The following is a 24,850-nucleotide window of genomic DNA, read 5'->3' as shown; positions in this document are numbered from 1 at the left end:
AAGGTAGGTGAAGTAATATTTTTAATTGGACTAACTTCTGCTGGTGAAAGAGACGAGCTTTTAAACTTACACAGAGCTCTTCTTCATGTTGGGAAACTTAGGGCAAGTCTACATTTAAAACACTGCATCGGCACAGTGAGGGGGGAGATAGAGAACTCTCCCGTCACTGTAGTTAACTCCCAAGAGGTGGAAGTTGTATCGGTGGGAGAAGTTCTCCTGCTGACATAGCACTGTCTACATGGGAAATTAGGCCGGCAAAATTATGTCGCTTAGGGGTGTGGATTTTTCCAGTGTCCATAAATTCATAAATTTGCTAGACACAGAAAATCATGGACTTAATAGACACTGGATTCATGACTTATTACAACAGTCTATAACCCATTAACAACCCTCCCCTCAGCTGCTTCTCTCTCCCCTCCCCCCCGCTTCCTTTTCTGTCTATGACTGTAGGGGTGTGAATGGCCACTTCACCTTGAATGATCCCTTGAAATATGTGTTAACTACATATGCTAAACCATCTGTTCCATCTTGTATGTAACTGTGACATCTGAGGTAAGTTTCCCAGACCTGAAGAAGAACTCTGTATAGCTCAAAAGCCTGTCTCTCTCACCAACATAAGTATGGTCCAGTGAAAGATATTACCTCACCCACCTTGTCTCTCCAATATCCTGGGACCGACATAGCTACAACAGCACGGCATACCTAGATTTTGGAAGGACATTGCAAGCTAAAAGGGAAGCATGGGAAAAAAGGCCTAGAGACATTTGTTGGTGAAGATTTTTACTGTTCCACTGCAAAACATTATTTGTAGTATCAAACACATTCAGTAGGAAAAAACCCAAAACTTTAATCTCACCTGAAGTCCAAAGTGCCAACTTTCCATTAACTTTCTCTTGTATAAGGCTGTCCTTATAACTGTATGCAAGCATCAGATAAAACGATTCACAGGTTGTAGATGCATTTTAGAGTGGATTTAGGTGGGATGTTAACCATTGCATGTTAAATGAGAGTCTTAATTTTTTTTCATCTGAAAGCAATGGAATGAACAATAGAAACTGACTTTCTATGTTTTTCTCCCCAGTGAAGTCCTAGAAAGCAGCAACTAGTGGTAAAAGGTTGTGGCCTGTTGAGGTTTAAAATGATGTATATAAAAACATCATACTGTAAACACTTACACAGAGGGTAATTGACAGACAAAGTCACTCATTTCATATATTTCAATAGGGATTTTGGAGGGCATTAGACAGAGTTATGTCTATTTATTTATTTACTGTGGAAAGTGTAGTGCAAATTACTTTCAGATTACTGAAAAATACCATCTTAAGTAACTTCTGTGATATTATCTTTCAGTATATGATGGAATTGATTGCTCAATGCAGTTCACAACATATGCTCTACATGTGCGCAGATACTACTGAGATGAGGGTCATATAAATTCAGAAACATTTAATTGTTCTTCATTAGCTGCGCTAATTATAAAGTATTTTGCTGGTATCATTCCTCTGATACTCCAGCCTAGTCTCTCATTCCTTTATACAGTTTGAAGTGCCCTAAGTATAACTAATGAATACAGGGAGTTGTATTTTTATTTTATTAAAATTTCCCTTCAAAGAGATCAGTCAATGAGGAAAGGAGAGATTCTAATGTGGAGGTAAAAGGAGGGGAAATTGTTGTGCCAGTCAGGACTCATAGACTTTAAGGCCAGAAAGGACCATCATGATCATCTAGTCTGATCTCTTGTACATTGCAGGTCACAGAATCTCACCTACTCACTCATGTAATAGACTCCTAACCTCTGGTAGAGTTACTGAAGCCCTCACATCATGGTTTAAAGACTTCAAGTTACAAAGAATCCACCATTTACACTAGTTTAAAGCTGCAAGTGACCCATAGCCCATGCTGCAGAGGAAGGTGAAAAACCCCCAGGGACACTGTCAATATGACCCGGGGGGAAATTCCTTCCCAACCCCAAATATGGTGATCAGTTAAACCCTGAGCATGTGGGCAAGACCCACCAGCCAGACAACTGGGAAAAAATTATCTCACCCCATTTAATGTCCAATCACCGACCACTGGAGATATTTGCCAGCAGCAGTCACAGATCAGCCATGTATCCTCATAGGCAGTCCCATCATAAATGTATCAAGCTCAGTCTTCAAGCCAGTTAGGTTTTTTGCCCCCACTGCTCCCCTTGGGAGGCTGTTCCAGAACGTCACTCCTCTGATGGTTAGAAACCTTCGTCTAATTTCCAGCCTAAATTTATTGATGGCCAGTTTATATCCATTTGTTCCTGAATTGGCCCTTAACTGAAATAACTCCTCCCACTCCCTGGTGTTTATCCCTCTGATGTATTTATAGAGAGCAATCATATCTCCCCTCAGCCTTCTTTTGGTTAGGCTAAACAAGCCAAGCTCTTTGAGTCTCCTCTCATAAGGTAGGTTTTCCCTTTTTCTGATCATTGTAATAGCCCTTCCCTGCATCTGTTCCAGTTTGAATTAATCTTTCTTAAACATGGGAGACGGTGTATTCCAGATGAGGTCTCATCAGTGCCTTGTATAATGTTAATAACACTTGCCTGTCTCTACTGGAAATACCTCGCCTGATGCATCCTAGGACTGCACTAGCCTTTTTCATGGCCGCATCACATTGGCAGCCCTTAGTCATCCTGTGATCAACCAAGACACCCAGGACTTTTGCCACCTCTGTTGCTTTCAACTGATAAGACTCCAGCTTATAGCAAAAAAAATGTATTGTTAGTCCCTAAGTGCCTGACACTTTGCACTATTAATGTCCCTGCATACTGAACCTTGGAAAGGCTCAGTGTTGTGGGAAACAAAGTGGGGAAAGTAACCCAGCAAATCCTATGAGGTGTGTAATACCCATTGGTGCAGTGGAGGAGTGGGAGAAAAAAGAAGTGGGTAAACTACCACTTCTCATTTGGGGAATATGGAGTTTAGTTTAAGTTAAACTGTGTTTGCTCAAGTTTAGCCTTGTCTACACTAGTGCATTAGAGGGAGAATTGCCAGGTAGGAGGATAGTCTTCTTTGAGGGGTGGGGAGGTTGCGGGGGTTATGAGGGAGGGATGGTGGATGAATCACGCTCAGTGGATTATCTCTAAGATGGGGGCTCTAGTGCTTTACAAAGGTCCTATGTATCCAACTCCAGAGGCCACGGGTCTACTTCTGTGCTTGCTGTGCAGTGCCTCTCATCTCAAGACTCTGGCCTTGAAGTCTTCAAAACCCTTTGTCCTTGGGGATAATAATTTCCATGGAGACAATGATTCTTGTGGGTAACCTGTGGCTTTTGCAGTCCAAGAGAGTTCATACTCAAAGGATGGCAGGGCTATCTTCAGTACTGCCCTGCCTTTGGTGGTTCTACCAAAGAAAGGAAGCTATAGAAACACTGCAGTGAATGCTGCCCACTGAACAGTGAATCATTGTGTTCTCTAGCTGCCCTTGCTGGGTGGGGTAGGTCCATTTAAGGATAAAGCTAGGCCTAGATATATAGACCTGGCTCAAATGTAGCAGTTTTTGTAGTCTGTATGCTAAGCAGTTTTGTATGTATTATCTTCCATGTTTATAGATCTTATTGCATTATGATACAGAAGTTCCTCTTATTTATTTTTCTTGTTGATAATTCAGGTGTTGGAAAATGTGTTTGCTTCAGTAATGTTTTTGTGAACTCTCTTCTTTAATGCATTATATTAACATTACAGTGGTTGGGGAGCTGCCTCTACTGTATTAGAGAGACAAGGTGGGTGAGATAATATATTTTATTGGATCAGCTTCTGTTGGTGAAAAGGACAAGTTTTCAAGCCCCACAGAGCTCTCCCTGAAGTCTGGAGAAAGTGATCATAGTGTCCAAGATAAATATGAGGTGGGACAGATTGTTAAGCATAAAGGGTTCACACACTTATAAAGAGAGACACAAATTGAAGTGGGCAGTTAACATGTCTGCAGTTGTAGGACAGTGGAAGGTTAGCAGACAATGCAGGGGTGTGTTACAAAATGTTGTAATGGGACATAAAACCAGTGTCTCTGTTAAGTCCATGGTTTTTAGTGTGCAGCAGAGTTATGGATTTAAGTTCCCAGGCTTCTCTTTTGAAAGTGTTGTGCAGGTTTCCTGTGAGGACAAGGACTGGGAAGTCAGATATGGAGTGATCGCTTTGTGAAAAGTGTTTTGCTCATGGGTGACGAAGTGTTTCTGTCTGTTATCATTTGTGTGTGTGTGTGTGTGTGTGTGTGTTCATTCAAGAGTGTAGAGATTGTCTTGTTTCACCCACATGATTGCTATTGGGGCATTTGATGCTCTGGATGAGGTATGCCATATACAGGACCCATGGACCTTGAAAGGTGTGCTGTGTGGGGTATTGATCATTGTAGCAGTGGAGATTTGTCTGCAGGTTTTGTATCTGTTGTTCTAGCAGGGCCTGATGCTGCTTTGAGTTGGTGTGTTCTGGTCTGCGGGGAGCTTATTTTTGATGATGAGGTTGTGGGGTTGTTTCAAGGCAAGAAGAGGGCTTTGGGGAAAGATTTATTTCAAGAAGTGGTAGGTCCCCCCATCAAATATGGGTTGTATCTGGGATCCCCTATATGGGTTCTAGTGTGGGGTAGTAGGTGATAACTAGGAGTGTGCAGTTGGTGGTGGGTTTATTTTTTTCCTGTATTGAAGCAGGTTCTCCTGGGGTACTTGGGTGGCCTGTTCCATGATGCAATGTACTTCTCTGGTGGAGTGCCTTTCTTTAGTGAAGGCAGTTTTAAGTGTGTTAAGGTGTGTATCCCAGACTTTCTTTTCAGCGTACATGTTGTAGCACACAGCTCCCACCACAGGGCAATCTACCATATTACTTGACTCTTTTAAAACTAGTTCTTTCTTGGAAAACAAGAGTGAAACTCTGCATGGAGATGGATACATGATGTTTTGAACTGAACTCTGAAGCACAATTTAAATTAATTCTACAATAAACCTTGCAACACGTTTAAAATCAAAAGCAAATAAATAAATGAAAACAACCTCTCAGACAACAACTGCTGTCAGTTATGCCAGTGTGAATCCAGAGTAACCCTGTGAAAACCAGTGCCATTTTCTCAGGATTTACACTGGTCTGATGGAAAGTTGAATTTAGATTTCTCTTAATGCTTGCTTAGTCGGACCCTGTTCCGTCTTTTTATCTCCCACTGATTTCCATGGAGCAGGAGCAAGTCCTTAGAGATCATTAAAATCTGACCTATCTGAAGTGTGAGGAATAGAATCAATAACTAGTCATCAAAAATTTAAAAATAAATAAATAAAACTAATTCTAATTGCATATATGTTTATGATGGTCTTGTGTAAACTTGAGCTATCTAAAATAAATTCTGTTTTTTATTAAAAAGACACTTTGTAGATAGTAAAACTCAAAAACCAATTCCATCTTTTTTGCATTTCCCAGAACACTATTCACCAAATTCATTTAAAACTGGATAGCTAAGTACCTTTTTGTACTTAGGCATAAATAAACTGAAGTAAGGAGACAGTGACTTTTGGCTGATGCACTGCAGGCCAAAGGTTAAATTCCTCTTCTGTCCAAAACCTAAGTACAATCTTCTTCCTGTGAGAATGAAATGACCAAGCAATCTCAGGGTCACAAACTTTACATAAAAATAAATAAAGGCCCAAGCAGTCTTTGGATTCTGTTTCAGGTTCTCTGTTGAAATCCTTGCCGCTCTCGCAGCATGCAGACAGATTATTGTGTTAAATGAGTACAAGTCTGATTTCTGTATTGATCTGGCTAATTAGGTATTCAGAGTGAGGTAGCAGTAAAGTGCTTGTTGTACTTGGAAAATTGATAATATAAACACATTGGGGATTGTATGTAACATTTGGTGAAACCAGTCACTTCTTAATACATTAAGATCACCTTGAAAAATACATACTGAGAATCATCTTTAAAAAACAAAACATTTAGAATGCTTTTTGTAAATTTACACGCAATGGGCCAGACTCTGACATAGTGCTGCTTGTAAGTAGCCACCAAAAAGCTACAAACATCATGAGCTAGAGGCAAAAGTTTTTCACCTCAATTTTGGCTCTACAAAGACAGTGCCAGGCCATAATCTCTCCTGCAGGGGCTGTGGAAGGGCATTACAGAACAGGGCTCCTTCCACTAGCAGTGGTGTTTACGTACATGCATACCTGCATCCTCACTATACATGATTTCTACACAGGGCATGAAGTACATCAGGGGACTGAGTGAGAGAGACACGTTAACATTTTGGGAGCGTGAGTAGGTGGGGTGAGTGTTTGGGGAGCCCTTGACCAAGAGATTCCCAAGACCAGATCCCATGCAATGCACGACTGCCACACTGCAAGAATAGTCACTTAGAAACAAACAAACACAACTTAATGCACCATAGCTAAAACATAAAGCATTTTATCCTTACATTTATCCAGATGTGTTAGCCTTTCTTATAAATTCAACTTTGCTGCCATCTAGTGCCAGTTATTTTTTTCTCATTTCACAGTATGCTCAAACCTTAACAAAAGCCCTTTGTATTAGGGAAAATGAAGACAAAAAAATGTAAAGGGCATGTGTGCAGGAGGTTTGCTGATTTTATTTTTTAAATGCATCTTTCCCAGAGCTATAGAATAAACAGCCAAAAGTGAGTGTTCTCCACAAACAGGTCTTAAACTTATCTTTAAAAAACATATAAAGTGGCACAGCAAGAAGGGGTCAGTGCATTTTTTTTATATAGTTTAGTCATTTAAAAAAGCCCACCATAAGCATAGAGTACATTCTTCTAATTTTGGTTTTTCACATTAAAAATAAATTTTACAGAGTAGCTTTAAAACAAAAGATGTCCACAAATATTTTAGATGAGGAAAACGCAAATTTAAAAATTCCCTAGTCAATGTCAATTCTCAGATCTTGGCTAGATCTTTTATTTTTTTCTGAGAAATTGTCGCATTTTATTTGCAAAACCTCTAATAAAGAGAAAGTTGCAAGGGACAAATCCTTAGGTGGTGTAACTTGCCATAGCCCAGTTGAAGTCAATGAGGCTTTGACAATTATACACCAGCTGAGGGTCTTTCCTCTTGGCTGTGTAATCTGCAGTTGCTTTAAAATGGACATTGACATATATCAATGAATATCAGGGTTGGAAGGGACCTCAGGAGGTCATCTAGTCCAACCCGCTGCTCAAAGGGGGACCAATCCCCAAATGGCCCCCTCAAGAATTAAACTCACAGCCCTGGGTTTAGCAAGTCAATGCTCAAACCACTGAGCTATCCCTTTCGCCTTTAAGTAAATAAACATAAGATGTTAAAAAAGCTTAATGCTCAAGAGGTCTATTTTATGTTCCAGGCTCTGCCGCTGACTTGCTGTGCAACCTTGAGATCTTTATTTTTTTGCCTCAGTTTCCCCTAGGGATAATAATACTTACTGACCTACAAAAGAGTATTGTGAAACTTAATGAATTGTTGTTTGTAAAGTGTTTTGAGAAACACAGATTGAAAGGCCTGTAATGTTCTGCTCAGGACACCTAGAACTTAAAGCCACTGTGTTACCCCTCTGTCTCAGCAGGTGAGAGCTTTGCTGGTGATTAGACTGTGTGTCAGCTCCCTGCCACACTAGTCTGTGTACCTCACCAGCAATCTCCTTGAGACTCTGCCAGTCTAAACCTTGTCTTGCAGGTAACAATCAGTTAACCCCAGATATCGAGTTCCCTGGAGATGTCTCTCTGCAGTGTCCAGTTCCTCTCACTGTGATATACTCAGAAGTTTGCTGCCTCCAAGGAGACAGTGCACACATCAGCCTGTTAAGTTAGCTGAAGACTCACACTTCACTTTAATACACAGCACCGAGGTGGTCTGTAATAAAACAAGCATAAGCTTAATAAAGAACAGAGATTTAAATGATACTAAGAAAGAGAAAAAGAGAGAGGTTTGGTTACAAGCAAAACAAAACACGCTTTCTAGTGACTCATACTTAATTTTAAGAATTTACAGTCTTTGCCTAAGCAGTTTTCTTACTTACATCAAGTTACTGGTATCTCTAGCCCTCCAGGCCAGGGGATCCAACTTTCACAGGCTCAGACGGTATTGTATCCTCTGTTCCCTAAGTGGTGGATAACTAAAATGTGTCTTTGTTCCCCTTATATTACCCAAAGACCATTGTCTCTGCCTCAAAAAACAGGAAGGCATCGTGGGGTACAGACTCTGACCTCTGGTGAGCTCTCTAAGCTACTTCCTCCATTAGCTTGATTGCTTTTTTTACCTTATATGCAAATATACTTTAATTGTCCTCTGCTTGTATTCAAGCCAATCAGACAAGGCAATCCACATTCCTTGTCTAGAGCAGGCTCGATATATGTGTAACTCCGACGGCTGTTGGCCGGTGGGATTGAAACGGGGATCTCTGGAGCTTAGTCCATGAGCCTCTACAGCATGAGCTAAAAGCCAACTGGCTGTTAACTAAGGCTGTAGAGCAGACTCATTAATCTCTCTCTCTAAGTGGTCTTGGTGCCACTCGATGGGACAGAACACCACACCCAGGAGGTGTTTGGGTTACAAATGCACTTCCTCACAAACATATTTTAAGAACCTATGTCGGCACACATATGTAACTCTTTGTATCCAACCAGTATGCACATCACAGTGATTTTTCAGGACCAGCATGTTACCAGTTTACATACGACACATTACAAGACACTTTTTAGATACATATTATGACAACACATGTTGGCGGTAGTGAGTGTGCCCAGCCTGATATGAGTTACAGTACAGTGGGCACTCTACCAGTGGACATTGAGGGATTTTGGGGGTCATAGGGTCTCTAGATGTACAAAGTATCATCCTCAGCAGCAGCTTTATTTCAAATATTCAACTGCATTGTTCGCCACCCTAGAATGCAGTACTCTGTTGGCACATGAAACAAGAGAATGAGACAATCTAGTTTCAATATCCCAGGTGAGAGAAGTGCAAAAAAATCATATAAATTGCACAAATGGTGAAATCAGTACTTTAAAAATGTTTCATTTTTCATACTCTGTGGTATTGCTAACATAAATAAAGAAAAAAAATACGTTAAGCATTTGATTTCCACCTTTTAAATTATGTATCCAAGTGGAAAACATCCTTATTGTAGATTTGACTTGTATGTCAAACATAAAGTACTATAATTATAATAATAGTACTAATAATACATTGTATCTATAGTGCTTTCATTTTCAGGCTCTTATGTTTAGATAATTACCGTAAACTAAATTATGCCATACGCCACAAGAAAAACTATCTATTAATGGTTTAATAGTGATATAACTTGATGCATCATCAGTAGTTATCCTCTTTTTATTATCAATAGGCACAGTATAAAAACATCAGGCTAAATACAAGGCTTTTAAACATAAATAGATGGCAGGACTATATTCATTAAAGGACCAAAATGAGTCTTTCAAAAACTTCAGTGGCACTCTTTTCTGCTTAAATATTAATTTAAAAAAAAAAGAAAGAAATTTCCAGTCTTGATACAGATTTAAATTTCTTTACTGGAAACTGTAAAAGACATACCAGTTAAAGTTCATCAGAGTTTATATTTTGTTCTTTAGACAGGAAGAAGTGGTCTGGAACTTTTTGTATTCATTTCAGTTATGAAGCTGTCCAAAACTTATTTTCAAGACTCTCATCTGGAGAAAATAGGTCATAGACAGAGATTTTGGAATGAGGAAGGTGGAAAAATGTTCTGAATTGTCATAGATTCAAAACAAAACAAAAATCCCTTCAACTTTGAAAGTTTGCATTCCTTGCTCATGCAAAGCTGCCATTGAAAGTGATGAGAGTTTTGGGTGGTCCAGGAATGCAAGCATGGGCTCCAAGAGTATTAAGATCATAGTTTTGCTAATTAGAGGAGATCAACAAATAAGGTATCCTTATTTTTTGTTTTCCAGCATCTTAAGATTCACCTGTATATAAGGACAATGGGTCAGTTGTGCTTTGAAATTACTTTTCTCTTTTGCAGTTAATAACTTTTTCTGCATGCAGATGTGGTTGCCTCATCTCAAAAAAGATATATTGGAATTGGAAAAGGTTCAGAAAAGGGCAACAAAAATGATTAGGGGCATGGAGTGTCTGCCATATGAGGAGAGGTTAATAAGACTGGGACTTTTCAGCTTGGAAAAAAGATGACTAATGGGGGATATGACAGAGGTCTATAAAATCATTACTGGTGTGGAGAAAGTAAATAAGGAAGTGTTATTTACTCCTTATCATAACACAAGAACTAGGGGTCACCAAATGAAATTAATTGGCAGCAGGTTTAAAACAAACAAAAGGAAGTTCTTCTTCACACAATGCACAGTCAACCTGTGGAACTCCTTGCCAGAGGATGTTGTGAAGGCCAAGACTATAACAGAGATAGATGAATTCATGGATGATAGGTCCATCAATGGCTATTAGCCATGATTGGCAGGGATGGTGTCCCTAACCTCTGTTTCCAGAAGCTGGGAATGGGCAATGGGGGATGGATCATTTGTTGATTCCCCATTCTCTTAATTCCCTCTGGGGCACCTGGCATTAGCCACTGTTGGAAGACAAGATACTGGGCTACATGGACCTTTAGTCTAAGCCAGTATGGCCATTCTTATGTTCTTAATCAGCATGTGTTCTGTTATATTTGTGATGATTAATATTTATAATGCCTGTTTTGATATTTGTGGTTCTTAATATTTGTAATGCATGTTTTGACATTAACATCTTATTTTACCTTTCCAGCTTTTGGCATTTCTTCAGGGATTATTTACTTTTTACCATGAGGGATATGAGCTGGCCCAGGAGTTCACCCCATACAAGCAACAGTTGCAATTCAACTTGCAGAATGTAAGATTGAACAGTATTTACTACAATTTATCAGCTAATTGAATTTCAAAATAATAAAAGAGCAAGTAGAAATGCTTTATTGCAATTCTAAATCTTGAAATGTTTAGAAACATAAATAAAAAATATGAATAATTGAAAAGTGTTTGCTGAATGAAAGGTATGGCATCAAGTTTCTTTCCACCAGCAATCTTTGAAAATCAGTTGTCAGATGTTTGATCCATGATCTCCAGGCTTGACTAGTGCAACTCACTGTCTCCTCAATTCACAAATGTATCCCTGTACAGGACATCACTTAAGCTCACACTTTAAGTTCATATTTAAGTTGTCTTGAATAGAGATGGACTTAAGCACGTGCTCAGGTGCTTTCCTAACTCAGGGCCTACGTCCAGGAATAAAAGAACACACCATGAAAATGCTTCGTGTGGTACAGAATGCAGCAGCTCATCTGCCTAGCGCCACAGGTTTCCATGAACCACTAGCCCTGCTGATCTGTTGTCTGTACTGACTCCCCATTGAATATGGAGTGTACTTCCAAGTCCCTGTCTTGATATGAAAGCCATCCAGGGGATTGGATCTGGTTACCTGAGAGATCACCTCTCCTAAACCTGCAGCCTACAGGCCAATTGCTGGTCTCCATGGCTGATGTGCTGACAGGACATTTACTGCTAACTACTGCCCCTGCAACCACTCCCTTAAGGGTGAGGGACTCCACAGAATGAAGGTGGTTTTGCCCTGGACTGTATTAATGTATTATTCTTAGGTTTGATGTGAAATACAATGTGTATCTCACTTGGCCCTAATCCTTCCATCCTCCTTTATGCCTGCTCCCACATGTGGATCCTGAAACCCGTGGAGAGCACTGTCCAAGGACATAGAGTGGTGGTCGCTAACACTGCCCTAACTTCACACACAGGTCTGCACATAGAAGTCCCCCTCTGTCCGCAAGTCCTCACAATCTTTTCTTCTTCCAAATTGTATATTTGCCACTTTTGGTTAAAGGCACAAGGGGTCACTGTTGCTTCACTGCAGGGATGAGAAAATAGCCATGTTCCAGTCCAGTGACTTAAGTAGTGCAGGTCCATAACTTGGGGGGATAATTAAGTGGTTTGAGCATTGGCCTGCTAAACCCAGGCTTGTGAGTTCAATCCTTGATGGGGCCATTTAGGGGACTGGGATAAAAATCTGTCTAGGGATTGGCGCTGCTTTGGGCAAGGGTTTGGACTAGATGACCTCCTGAAGTCCCTTCCAACCCTGATATTCTATTTTAAAGTATGGGAGATCTCCACCAATCTGGGTCTGAGGACAATGGACCAAAGATAGATAAAAAATAAATTGAGACTATGTTAACACCTTCTATGTAAATGTGCCACAAGAACGAGAATTACTAAATTGTTTCTCCTATTTCACCATTAGGTAAAAACACATTCACCTCTTTCTATTGTTTAAATAATTGTTAATGCCTTTATTTAAATTGCTTGTGGGATGACATCTGCAGGGCCATAGCTCTGGGTCAGGCAGAGAGAAGAAGAAACCTTTTTGATTTTTTTCCCCAAAACATGTGAAAGCTAGAAACTTTAAAATTATGTAAGCAAGAGGGTGATGAACAGAAAATGGAGATGGTTTTCCTGCAGGAGAGACGGGGGGAGTTAGTTGGGTGTGGTGGTGATCAGGGAGGCATATAGGAAGAGACGAGGAATTGGAGAAGAAAAAATGGGGTCTACTCCTTTGTCTTATAGTTTCAATGCTTTAGTTGTCTCTCTTTTTGTTTTCCTCTTTCCTGCTTCTTTCATCTTCCCTCCCTACCTTTTGCCCTATCTCAGCTTCATCCTCTGCAACATTTGTTCACTCCATCACATCCACTCTATCCTTTGTCTGCCTCCTTTTCCCCTTTTGTTCTTTCCTCTAATAGCCCCTTTCACAGGCCAATACTCACCTGCAATGCAGAGGAGTTGAGCAGAAGCTTGAATCAACTGAGCTGCCTGTAAACTCATCACTCGCAGCAGTGTCCAGTGTGACTGAACTTGAATCACACTTTCTGCATGAGGGAAGGCTGTCTCAAGAGGGTCGTTCAATGGGTGACCTGATAGAGGGAAGGACAAAAATAATATGTGACAGCCCTTTCTGAAGTGATAGGTCCTGCAGAGTCCACGTTCTCACCCAGCCTGATGTCAGTTTCACTGTATCAGCTTGCCAGCCACTTCCTTCAGGTGGCCACTCTGCTTGGTTTTACAAGAACTGAGACAAAACGCTGTCTTGGTTTTAAAAAAAAATCAGCAGTGACATATGGATGAGTACTGAAAACAAGGTCCTTCCTGGTTTCAGGGACACAGGGGCCATGATGCAAAGCCCATTGAAGTCAATGGCAAGACTTCCAGTGACTTCAGTGAAGTTTGGATTGGACCCTTGGTCTCCCTAAGAAAAAGTTTTCTTTAAAAGTTCTAGGAGGAACCTTGCCTCTTTAGACTTCACTACCTAGCTAAACACAGGGCTGGTCTACATTGGGGGGGATCAATCTAAGATACGCAACTTCAGCTACGTGAATAGCATAGCTGAAGTCGAAGTATCTTAGATCAATTTACCTCTCGTCCTCACGGCGTGGGATCGACGTCCGCGGCTCCCCCTGTCAACTCCGCTACCGCCGTTCGCACTGGTGGAGTTCCGGAGTCGACGGGAGCGCGTTCGGGGATCGATATATCGCGTCTAGATGAGACGCGATATATCGATCCCCGAGAAATCGATTGCTACCCGCCGATACAGCGGGTAGTCTAAATGTCCCACAGTTTGCCTCACAGAGAGTGCTTCAACCTGCATGTGATTATACTAATGCTTAAAGCCATGCATGTATGTGGCTTAATTTTTTTTTGTCAGTTAAATCACTAATTGTTTTCTAATTACAGTGGCATGAGCTTCAATAAGTACTTACAGTGCTTTACATCTTCAAAGTGCTGTACAGACATGGGCTAAGGAAATTTTAGCTTTAGTTTAGTACATACTGTTCCTACTTCACAGGGACCTTGTGAGGATTAATTAGTTAATTTCAATACATGAAAATATAAAGCAGTATATACCAGTTAAGTACTAGGATTAGGATTATTTTTACTGACCTTTTAAAATTTGCTGCAGGAACACGGTGTAATTTTCACAAATATGCAAATATCTGAGTCTATATTTTGACCAGATAGGGCTAGATCTTGCAAGATATTGAGTGTACTTTCAGTGAAGTCTAGCAAAGTGGTTCTCAGCCAAGGGTACATGTACCTCTGGGGATATGCAGAGGTCTTCCAGGGGGTACATCAACTATCTAGATATTTACCTAGTTTTACAACAGGCTACATTAAAAGCACTAGCAAAACCAGTACAAACTAAAATTTCATAAAGTGACTTGTTTATACAGCTTTATATACTATACACTGAAATGTAAGAACAATATTTATATTTCATTTGATTTATTTTGTAATTATATTGTAAAATTGAGAAAGTAAGCAAATTTTTAGTAATAGTGTGCTGTGACACTTTTGTATTTTTAAGTATGATTTTGTAAGTTTTTATGTGAGGTGAAACTTGGGGGTATGCAAGAAAAATAAGACTCCTGAAGGGGGTTCAATAGTCTGGAAAGGTTGAGAGCCACTGATCTAGCTCCTGCTCTTCACTCTGCATTTCCTTGACTTTTGTGGGTTTAAGTGAAGGTTTTGAGTGCTCCGCTGACAGTTTTCAAAGCACAGTAATGAGGATAACGTACATCTAGGGTTAATAACTTAATTTCCTTTGGAGCAGCATCCCTGTTTGTTTAAATGTGAATGTACTAGCATATTCCAGTGTAGTAGCAGAGGTAGTAATAATACCTATACTTATAGTCTTAGATACTTCAGAAATAGTAAGTTACTAGTATGATTTTACTCATTTTATTTTCCTTAGACACGAAATAATTTTGAAAGTACCAGGCAGGAAGTTGAGAGACTGATGCAGAGAATGAAATCTGCCAGCCAGGATTACCAACCACCCAGTCAATGGACAATGGAAGGCTATCTCTATGTGCAGGAGAAACGTGAGTAATTACATCTGTGTACAACCAGTATTTGAAGATTGCCTTAGTGCATTTCAGCTTTTAGGGGATGCCAAGTAAATTGTTCCGGGTAAATTGTAAGGCAGGTTTCATGTCTGTTTTGTTGATTTGTTTATATTTAAGGTCAAACTGGCCTACAGGGAACTCTCCCAGGAGCTGTCTGGCCCTAACTAATCATAAGCTGGAAAAAAAGTTTCCTGATTTGTTAGAGGCCTTTCTCTTTAAAACTGACAGACTGGCCTCTCAGCACTCTCACATGCCTCAGGTGACCCCCTGCCACCATTTCTGTCTCTTGAAAGCCAGCAGTCTTATGTCTCCCAAATGCCCCAGTGCCTCTAGCAGATCCTCACAGATATAGGGTGATAAAGAAGTTCTAGGGAACAACCCAGTGTCCAATCCATGAGACAGTTGGGGGCAAAGCATAAGATGTAGAGACTTAGAAGCAAAACAAAGTATAACTTCCAATTTGATACGTGAGAGAAACAACATGAAATACAAAAACAGGTAACTGGAGAACCCTGATAAAGAGGTACAGATTTATAGCTCATCTATACGCAAGTGATAAGGAAAGGTATTGGAATTAAGCAGGGTCCAAAGAGGTTAAGCAAATAGAATAAAAAGTTAATGGACTTAACCAAGAACACTGAGAGGAGTCATCCAATACATCACAATGTGAAGGTGAAATAGAATCAGAGACCACATGAAATGAACCACAGAGCAGTTTGACCCAAACTGAAAGAATGAACAGCCCTGGATACCAAACACTGAGGACAGGAGAGAGATTAAAAGCTGTATGTGATCTGCAGTATCAAATAGCACTGTTCAAAGCTAATCAAATGTAAACAACCTGGCTGAGTGAGCTGCACCAAGTTCATTATAACCCCTTAGTAAAGCAATTTCAATCCTGTGTGCTACGCAGTGCTCTGTTTGATGGGGCCTAGCTGAAGCTGGAGAAGTAGAGAGACCTTGTTTGAGATGTGTATGTGTGCGTGCAAGTTTGGTGTTCTAACAAATACAGATCATGATAAAATGCTGGTATTTATTTGAATACAAATCCAATTTTGATTCATTCCTAATTTCTGAGTCTAATATTAAAATACTTGGCATCTGGCATTAGAATCTCCTGTATCATACCTGGTCTTACCCAAATGACTAGTATAGATTCAGTCCCGAGGATATCTGCCTTCCTAGAACCATTTCAAGGGATTGTAGTGTGTTATAGATAATTGACTTTCCCACGGAAATCTTGACCTTAACTCCTGTTAACGTATATGAGCAAAAAGGAGAGAGCCATTGTTCTGTTCTTATTTAACCTTGCTGATTTTTAGCAGCAGTAGCGGTAACATAGATGAGGTTTGAGCAGAGCATGTACCCTTTAATTGAATAATAATAATAAAAACCAGTGTTAAGTGGAAACTATACTGGGCATTATTAATGGGAGAGCAAGAAAGGAGTGAAATGTCAGGCACATGAAGTGTTTCATTAAATGGTGTGAGGCCAACTTGACATCCTCTCACTGAAAAGGGATTTGATCATTAGTTTATTTTGGGGAAAAGTCAGAAGGTCTGTAATCTCTGCCTCAGAGATGAAGGTGCTAATTGTTTATTTCCTTGTCATGCTGGCTTTAGCTTCCCACAACCAGTTATGTATGCTGTCCAAAAGTTAGTTTGGGTAGTATTTGCCATTCCTGAATGTAATACTATACGTGTTTATTGCTAGTACCACACAAGAGGTTAAAGATACCGTTGGGCTATGAAACAATTAGTTATTTCATTTCTCCCAAAAAAGCAAATTTGTAAAATGCTATAACAAATGTATTGTGGAGATAGCAGGGTGAGTATGGATTGGAGGAAAGGAGGGCTAGGTATCCCTAAGCATCTCCAACTACAGTCGACATGAATGAGAGCTGCAGGTGCTCTGCGCTTTTCAATATCAGACCTTCTTTAGGTGCCTTAAAATGATTTGAAAAATTTTCCCCTTCTGATATAACTTGAGAGTTGGTGAAAATGCTGCCAGCATAAAAAAATGTGGTGAAAGCACCATAAGAATGTGTTATAGTTCAGAAATAAAACAGACAACTTGTTTTTCTCTTTGATTTGCTGCTGACTCAGATTAATATTTGCCTGTGAAATACAAATGAGAGAGACATGTATCCATAACATGATAAAATTGTGGTAAAATGTCCACACAGAGATTTTTTTTTTAAATTGTTACATTTCTTTCATCTAGGACCCCTTGGATTTACCTGGGTAAAACATTACTGTACTTACGATAAAGGGACAAAAACATTTACAATGAGTGCAGCTGAAACAAAGTCTGGTGGGAAAGTGGTGAGTAGTATCTTGACATATCTCTTAGTAAACACATGAGAGTCAGCTTGTGTATTTTATATTATCTACTCAGGGTATTTATGAGGAAAAAATAATATATTAGGCAAGTTAGGGTAAACAAAATGCCCTCTGTCATGGATCAACAAAATGATTAACAAATGTTTTTACTTATGAAAAAAATAAAGGTCATATTAAGTATTTCAAATGAAAATATCTACTTTTTCCATAACTCGTTTACATGCTAAATACCATACATGCTAAATATAATACAATTTCTGTGGTATCTCCAAACATGTAAGAAAACTACAATACTTAGCACAGAAATATGAGTTAGACATCCTCATTTTTATTGCTTAAAAGTTGCTTGACATTTAATCATATCAGATATAAATATGTAGATACTGGGCCATTTTCAGACTTGATAAATACTAATAGTTTTACTTACAGAGAGAGTTTTCAAAGCAAACTTTCATAATTAGACCTTTTATTAAATGTATTATGTTGAACTGTCTGAAGAATGGTAAACAATTATGTGAGAAAGTACATTAAGTAATGTTGTCTCTTACAATATATATATGACAGAGATAAAAATGATTGTATAATGTGCTTGTATAATTTTAAGCCCTGCAAGCAATTATACACATACTTAAATTTAAGCAGAGTAGAGGGGTTTACGTTTGTGTGTAAATATTCACAGGATCAGGGCCTTAAGGGGGGAAGGATAGCTCAGTGCGCATTGGCCGGCCAAACCCAGGGTTGTAGCTTCAATCTTTGAGGGGGCATTTTGGGGCAAAAATCTGTCTGGGGATTGGTCCTGCTTTAGGCAGGAGGTTGGACTAGATGACCTCCTGAGGTCCCTTCCAACCCTGATATTCTGTTCTATTACATTAAGAACATAAGAATGGCCATACTGGGTCAGACCAATGGTCCATCCAGCCCAGTATCCTGTCTACCAACAGTGGCCAATGCCAGGTGCTCCAGAGGGAGTAAACCTAACAGGTAATGATCAAGTGATCTCTCTCTTGCCATCCATCTCCACCCTCTGACAAACAGAGGCTAGGGACACCATTCCTTACCCATCCTGGCTAATAGCCATTAATGGACTTAACCACCATGAATTTATCTAGTTCTCTTTTAAACTCTGTTATAGTCCTAGCTTTCACAGCCTCCTCAGGCAAGGAGTTCCACAGGTTGACTGTGCACTGTGTAAAGAAGAACTTCCTTTTATTTGTTTTAAACCTGTTGCCCATTAATTTCATTTGGTGGCCCCTAGTTCTTATATTATGGGAACAAGTAAATAACTTTTCCTTATTCACTTTCACCACACCACTCATGATTTTATATCTCTATCATATCCCCCCTTAGTCTCCTCTTTTCCAAGCTGAAAAGTCCTAGCCTCTTTAATCTCTTCTCATATGGGACCCATTCCAAACCCCTAATCATTTTAGTTGCCCTTCTCTGAACCTTTTCTAATGCCAATATGATAATTGAAATCCCCCACTATTATTGAGTTCTTTATTTTGATAGCCTCTCTAATTTCCCTTAGCATTTCATCGTCACTATCACTGTCCTGGTCAGGTGGTCGATAATAGATCCCTACTGTTATATTCTTATTAGAGCATAAAATTACTATCCATAGAGATTCTATGGAACATGTGGATTGATTTAAGATTTTTACTTCATTTGATTCTACATTTTTTTTCACATATAGAGCCACCCCCCATCCCCCGTACGACCTGTTCTGTCCTTCCGATATATTTTGTACCCCGGAATGATTGTGTCCCATTGATTGTCCTCAGTCCACCAGGTTTCTGTGATGCCTATGATGTCAATATCCTCCTTTAACATGAGGCACTCTGGTTCACCCATCTTATTATTTAGACTTCTAGCATTTGTGTACAAGCACTTTAAAAACATGTCATTGTTTATTTGTCTGCCCTTTTCTGATGTGTCAGATCCTTTTTTATGTGAATGTTTCTTGTCTGATCTGGCCCATACTTTATCCTCTTCTATCCTCTCCTCCTGACTAAAACCTAGAGAATCTCTAGCAATAGACTCTCCTCTAAGAGAAGTCTCTGTCCGATCCACATGCTCCTCTGCACAATCGGCTTTTCCCCATCTCTTAGTTTAAAAACCTTCTCTGCAACCTTTTTAATGTTAAGTGCCAGCATTCTGGATCCACTTTGGTTTAGGTGGCGCCCATCTTTCCTGTGTAGGCTCCCCCTATCCCAAAAGTTTCCCCAGTTCCTAATAAATCTAAACCCCTCCTCTCTACACCATCGTCTCATCCACGCATTGAGACTCTGAAGTTCTGCCTGCCTACCTGGCCCTGCGCATGGAACTGGCAGCATTTCTGAGAATGCCACCATAGAGGTCCTAGATTTCAATCTCTTTCCTAGCAGCCTAAATTTGGCCTCCAGGACGTCTCTCCTATTCTTTCCTATGTCATTGGTACCTACAGGTACCATGACCACCGGCTCCTCCCCAGCACTACACATAAGTCTGTCTAGATGCCTCGAGAGATCTGAAACCTTCACACCAAGCAGGGAAGTCACCATATGGTTCTCCCGGTCATCACAAACCCAACTATCTATGTTTCTAATGATCGAATCTCCCATTACTAACACCTGCCTTTTCCTAATGACTAGAGTTCCCTCCCCCGGAGAGGTAACATCAGTGCGAGAGGATACCCCAACATCATCTGGAAGGAGGGTCCCAACTATGGGAAGGTTCCCTCTGCTCCTGTTGACTGCTCTCCTTCCCTAAGCCTTTCATCCTCCTTAACTGTCTGACCGGAGGACCGTGGGACAAATCTACAGTGTCCCGGAAAGCCTCATCAACATACCTCTCTGCCTCCCTTAGCTCCTCTAGTTCTGCCACCCTGGCCTCCAAAGCCCGTACGCAGTCTCTGAGAGCCAGGAGCTCCTTGCACCAAATACACACATATGCCACCCACCCACAGGGCAGGTAATCATATATGCTACACTGAGCACAATAAACAGGATAGCCCCCACTCTGCTGCTGGGCTTCTGCCTGCATTCTCTCCTACAGCTACTTAGGTTAATGAGAGGGGTTTTGTTTAAATCAAGAAGTTTTGATGATAGTTTAGTTTAAAGGTTACACCAAGGTTTTGAAGAAAGGCAGGTGTACCTCGCCCCCTTCCCATTCCCCTCCTGAACTCCCTCTCGAAACTCCCTGTTAGCGGCCCCTGTTCGCTCTGTAGCCCACTGTTCGCAATGTTGTCTCCGCGTGCTGATTGTCTTTTTTTGTATGTCTTACAGAATGGCCTTGTCACAAGCTCACCAGAAATATTCAAGCTAAAATCCTGCATCCGGAGAAAGACTGATTCAATTGACAAACGTTTCTGTTTTGATATTGAAGTATCTGAAAGGTTTGAAGTTCTTTTTTTAAAGAACATTATTAATTATTTAATAAAATGTATTTACCTAAGAACTATGTGCGTATAAGGCCAAACTTTCAAATGTGTGCTCCTAATTGCTCAGAACCTATTTTTCTGACCACAAAACAAATAACACTACATGTGTGTATTATCCATGCACAATTAACCATGTTGGATAGACATATCTGTTTTTTGGAAAACTTACAGTTCAATTAATAAACTTATACTGCAATATTCCACTTAGGAAGGAACAATCAGTTGCACACATACAAAATGGGAACTGCCTGCCTAGGAGGGAGTAGTGTGGAAGGGTATCTGGGGGTCATAGTGGATCACAAGCTAAATATGATTCAACAGTGTAACGCTGTTGCAAAGAAAAGCAAACATCATTCTGGGATATATTAGCAGGAGTATTGTAAGCAAGATACGAGAAGTAATTCTTCCACTCTACTCCGCGCTGATTAGGCCTCAACTGGAGTATTGTGTCCAGTTCTGGGCGCTACATTTCAGGAAAGATGTGGACAAATTGGAGAAAGTCCAGAGAAGAGCAACAAAAATGATTAAAGGGCTAGAAAACATGATCTCTGAGGGAAAATTGAAAAAATTGGTTTTGTTTAGTCTGGAGAAGAGAAGCCTGAGAGGGAACATAACAGTTTTCAAGTACGGGAATAAATTGCCTAGGGAGGTTGCGGAATCTCCGTCATTGGGGATTTTTAAGAGGAGGTTGGGCAAACACCTGTCAGGGAAGTGTCACTATTTTATAACATGTTAATTTTGTGGTGAATTTTGTGCTTGTGAAAGATAGATATACCTGTAATCTAAAGTCCTGTATTAATAGGTAAAATCCAGTCATTAGCATTACAAATTTGGGGTGGGGGTATGTTGGGATAAATTACTTGATATGTGGTGCCATTTAATTTCAGAAATATGGGCAAAACTGGGTTGTTCTTGTTCTGGTTTTGTTAAAAAAAACCATAGGTTACAATTTTGTTTTGGAAAACCAAAATCAGAGAGTGGTTCAAATTCAAAGATCAAAATATATCAAAACTAACTTTATCCGACAAAATGATGGTAGCGCTACTGTAAGATAGTTAAAAAGTGAGTTTTGTCCTTAAAGTTTTAGAAAGATCTTAAATTCTTTCAGTTCTCTTTAAATTTAAAACCCTTGAGGGGAGGGATAGCTCAGTGGTTTGAGCATTGGCCTGCTAAATACAGGGTTGTGAATTCAATCCTTGAGGAGGCCACTTAGGGATTTGGGGCAAAAATTGGTCCTACTAGTGAAGGCAGGGGGCTGGACTCAATGACCTTTCACAGTCCCTTCCAGTTCTAGGAGATTGGTATATCTCCAATTATTACCCTTTTTTTTTATTACCTAAATGGAGTTATACACTTTTGGAATAAAACTTGTTAATTTTAACTTGGTTTAACAAGTCTTGTTTATTTTGATTTGCTTTAACAAGTTAAAATGCAGAGAGCTTACACCTAAATGTTTTCTGAAAATTTAGACAAAAAAGTTGAAAGCACACTAGTTCACAAGGTTGCTTAAAATACTATTATGAAAGGAGACAGACCTTTCAGAGACTGACAAGAAGTCAAGTTTTGAAATTGGTTCCATATTTAACAGGAAACCAGTGGAGGTTTGTGTGAGTCAGCAGAGGAGATAAAAAGTTCTGGTCAACATGATACCTAGAAATTATCAGTTGGCAGGCAGCCTATATGCAAAAAGTGGCACTTATCACTTCTGGATGACACATTGAAACTTGGCTTCCTCTGTGAAAGGGAGATTCTGATGTCAAATATATTTGTAATGATAAAATACTTCCTTGCTGTTTCATGTTTTTTAATTTATACACTATTAAAACATAGGGGAACTGGGAAGAATACAAAGTTAACGACAGACTTTAAATAACTGAATACTGATTTTAAAGATTAGGCTTAAGTTTTTTTAAGATGTAATCCTGAGAATTGTTGAGTATCCTCAACAGTGATCAATTTCAGTCAGAGAGGAAGGACATTTGGTAACTTGCAGGGTTTGGCCTTCATTGAATAATTATTTACTCATAGGGTTTATAAGGTACAACAAAGTCTTTAAAGACCTGGAAAGGACTGTTATGAGCAACTCCTCCTCCACCTCCAAACCTCTCATCTCATGAGACTTAATCCTCTCCCACCTAGTACTCAGAATCTATATGGAGATGTTGCAAGTGCTGATAAGACAGCATAGGCTGAAGTGCATCACTAAATCAGTGTTTTTCAGCCTATGATCCTGGGACCCCTGGAGTCCGCAGACTGTCTAAGATTCCCAAAGGGAACCACACCTCCATTCGAAATTTTTTAGGAAAAAAGATTGAAAACCACTGCACTAAATGAAAGAAACAATCTGATATGAAAACACATCTAAGTGAAACAATTTAAATTTTACTCAGATGTTGTTCTCAACAGTTTTCAGCTCAGATTTTTATAAGAGTTCTTCTTGTATTGCAGCCAGTATAAGGGGTGCCACCAGCTCCCTCCCTCCCTCCCTCAGGTCCTTCTTACCACCAGTGACAGTGCTGGAATGTCTCCTTGCTTTGACAAGCTTTCCTGTCTCTACTGTGTCTAGTAGTGAATGTGTTGTATATTGTTGTTTAATGTTGTATAGTCAATAGTTCCCTTAGTGTTAAGCTAGAAATAGTTAGTTCTGTATGGGACTCAACCTAGGGACGAGGCATGCCCTTATCAACAGGCTTCAAACCTTGTGACTGTTGCAAAAAATCTATGCCAGTCAGTGATCCCCATAGAAGCTATCTGACATGTTTAGGGGAAACCCACATGAGCGACAAGTGTCACATTTGCAAGAGCTTCAGACTGCAGACCAAGAAGGAGTGTTCCTTGTGGAGTCAGCCCTTGCACCAGCCTCGGAGCCGACAAGATCAGACTCTGCTCCAAGCACCATGGCCTCGGTGTGGAGTGTGCTACTGATCCCCATCCCTGTTACTGGCAAAAAAAGCAAAGAAAGGCTGTTCTCCTACGTCCCATGAAGGAAAAGAGAGAGCTGGTGGAGATCAAAGACCTGCATGTGGCAGCTCTTCCCCTCCAGATGGTGGCACCTGCTATGCTGGAAAGTGTCAGAGGCACTTGGTGTGCTATCCACACCAGAGGCCTTTCAGGCCACTAAGGACATAATGTCCTTTTCTTTCCCCCAGATCCCTAAATGGCATCCTTAAGGAATGAACTTATAACCCTGGATTTAGCAGGCCAATGCGCAAATGACTGAGCTATTCCTCCCCCTACAGTTTAAAATGTTTTATGAAACATTGTGTGTAGGTAGAAAATGTTTATCAAATGACATGACCTTCCTAATTTCAGTAGGAGGACTCTTTATATGTATTCTCCTCCCCATCCCTGTTTTGGTTTGAAACTATAACTTACGCTTTACATTTTAAATATATATGTGGAGAGAGGCACAGATTTTAAAGCTATTGGAGAGCATTGTGATCATCTAATCTGACCTCTTACATAATGCAGGCTGTAGAATTTCACCCAGTAGCTTCTTGATTTCTCGTGATTGAGATAGCACATAATTTGTAGAATAACATCCAATATTGGTTTAATGAGGCAGGCTTTTCATTTCTTCTTCAGGATTGTGGAGCTCTGTTTGTGTACATCTATATTTAAGTGGTGAGAATACTCTGGGGGATAATTAGTATAAATTTAGTATCTTTTATTTCTGTATTTGACAAAGGAAGACTGTGTGTTCAAACAAGGTGTCAAAAGTTTTGAATAGATAGGTCCTAGACAGGTGAGAGCAAAGCTTCTTAAAGGGGCTTTTCTTTGACGCTCCATGTTTGCCAGTTTTTGGACTGCCATCACGTTTAAAGTAGCTCACTGATGCAGACAAAAAGATCCGGAACTATGAATTGTTTATACAGCTGACTATATATATAAGTAATATTTACACTGAGTTTGTAGTAGGTGTGTGTGCTTTTGTATCACTAATAAACCCCATTTCTACAGAGCCTCTTCCATTAGTTAAGTAGGCATGTCTACTGAATTAATTTATTTTTTTATCAGCTGCATAAACAATTCATAGTTACACTTTGATACCACATTTCATCTGAGATTCTCAAATGTTAACTAATGAAGTCTTACACTCCCTTGTGACAGAGTAAGTTTTATTATCCCAGTTTCACAGAGATAAAAAACAGACACAGAAAGGTCAAGATA

General features: G+C 39.9%; 1 protein-coding gene across 1 annotated transcript in view; it reads left to right on the top strand.

Annotated features, from left to right (window-relative positions):
• Window positions 1-24,850, top strand: part of ARHGAP42 (Rho GTPase activating protein 42) — a 259,773-nt gene that overhangs the window by 186,270 nt on the left and 48,653 nt on the right. The window contains exons 7-10 of the mRNA XM_045019415.1: window positions 10,747-10,851; window positions 14,767-14,896; window positions 17,144-17,244; window positions 20,526-20,635. Coding sequence (XP_044875350.1) covers window positions 10,747-10,851; window positions 14,767-14,896; window positions 17,144-17,244; window positions 20,526-20,635 — 446 coding nt within the window. The remainder of the gene's footprint in view (window positions 1-10,746; window positions 10,852-14,766; window positions 14,897-17,143; window positions 17,245-20,525; window positions 20,636-24,850) is intronic.

The sequence above is a fragment of the Mauremys mutica genome, chromosome 1 (genome assembly GCF_020497125.1).
Source record: "Mauremys mutica isolate MM-2020 ecotype Southern chromosome 1, ASM2049712v1, whole genome shotgun sequence".
NCBI classification, from domain to species: Eukaryota; Metazoa; Chordata; order Testudines; family Geoemydidae; genus Mauremys; species Mauremys mutica.
This window is presented reverse-complemented; position numbering and strand designations above follow the sequence as displayed.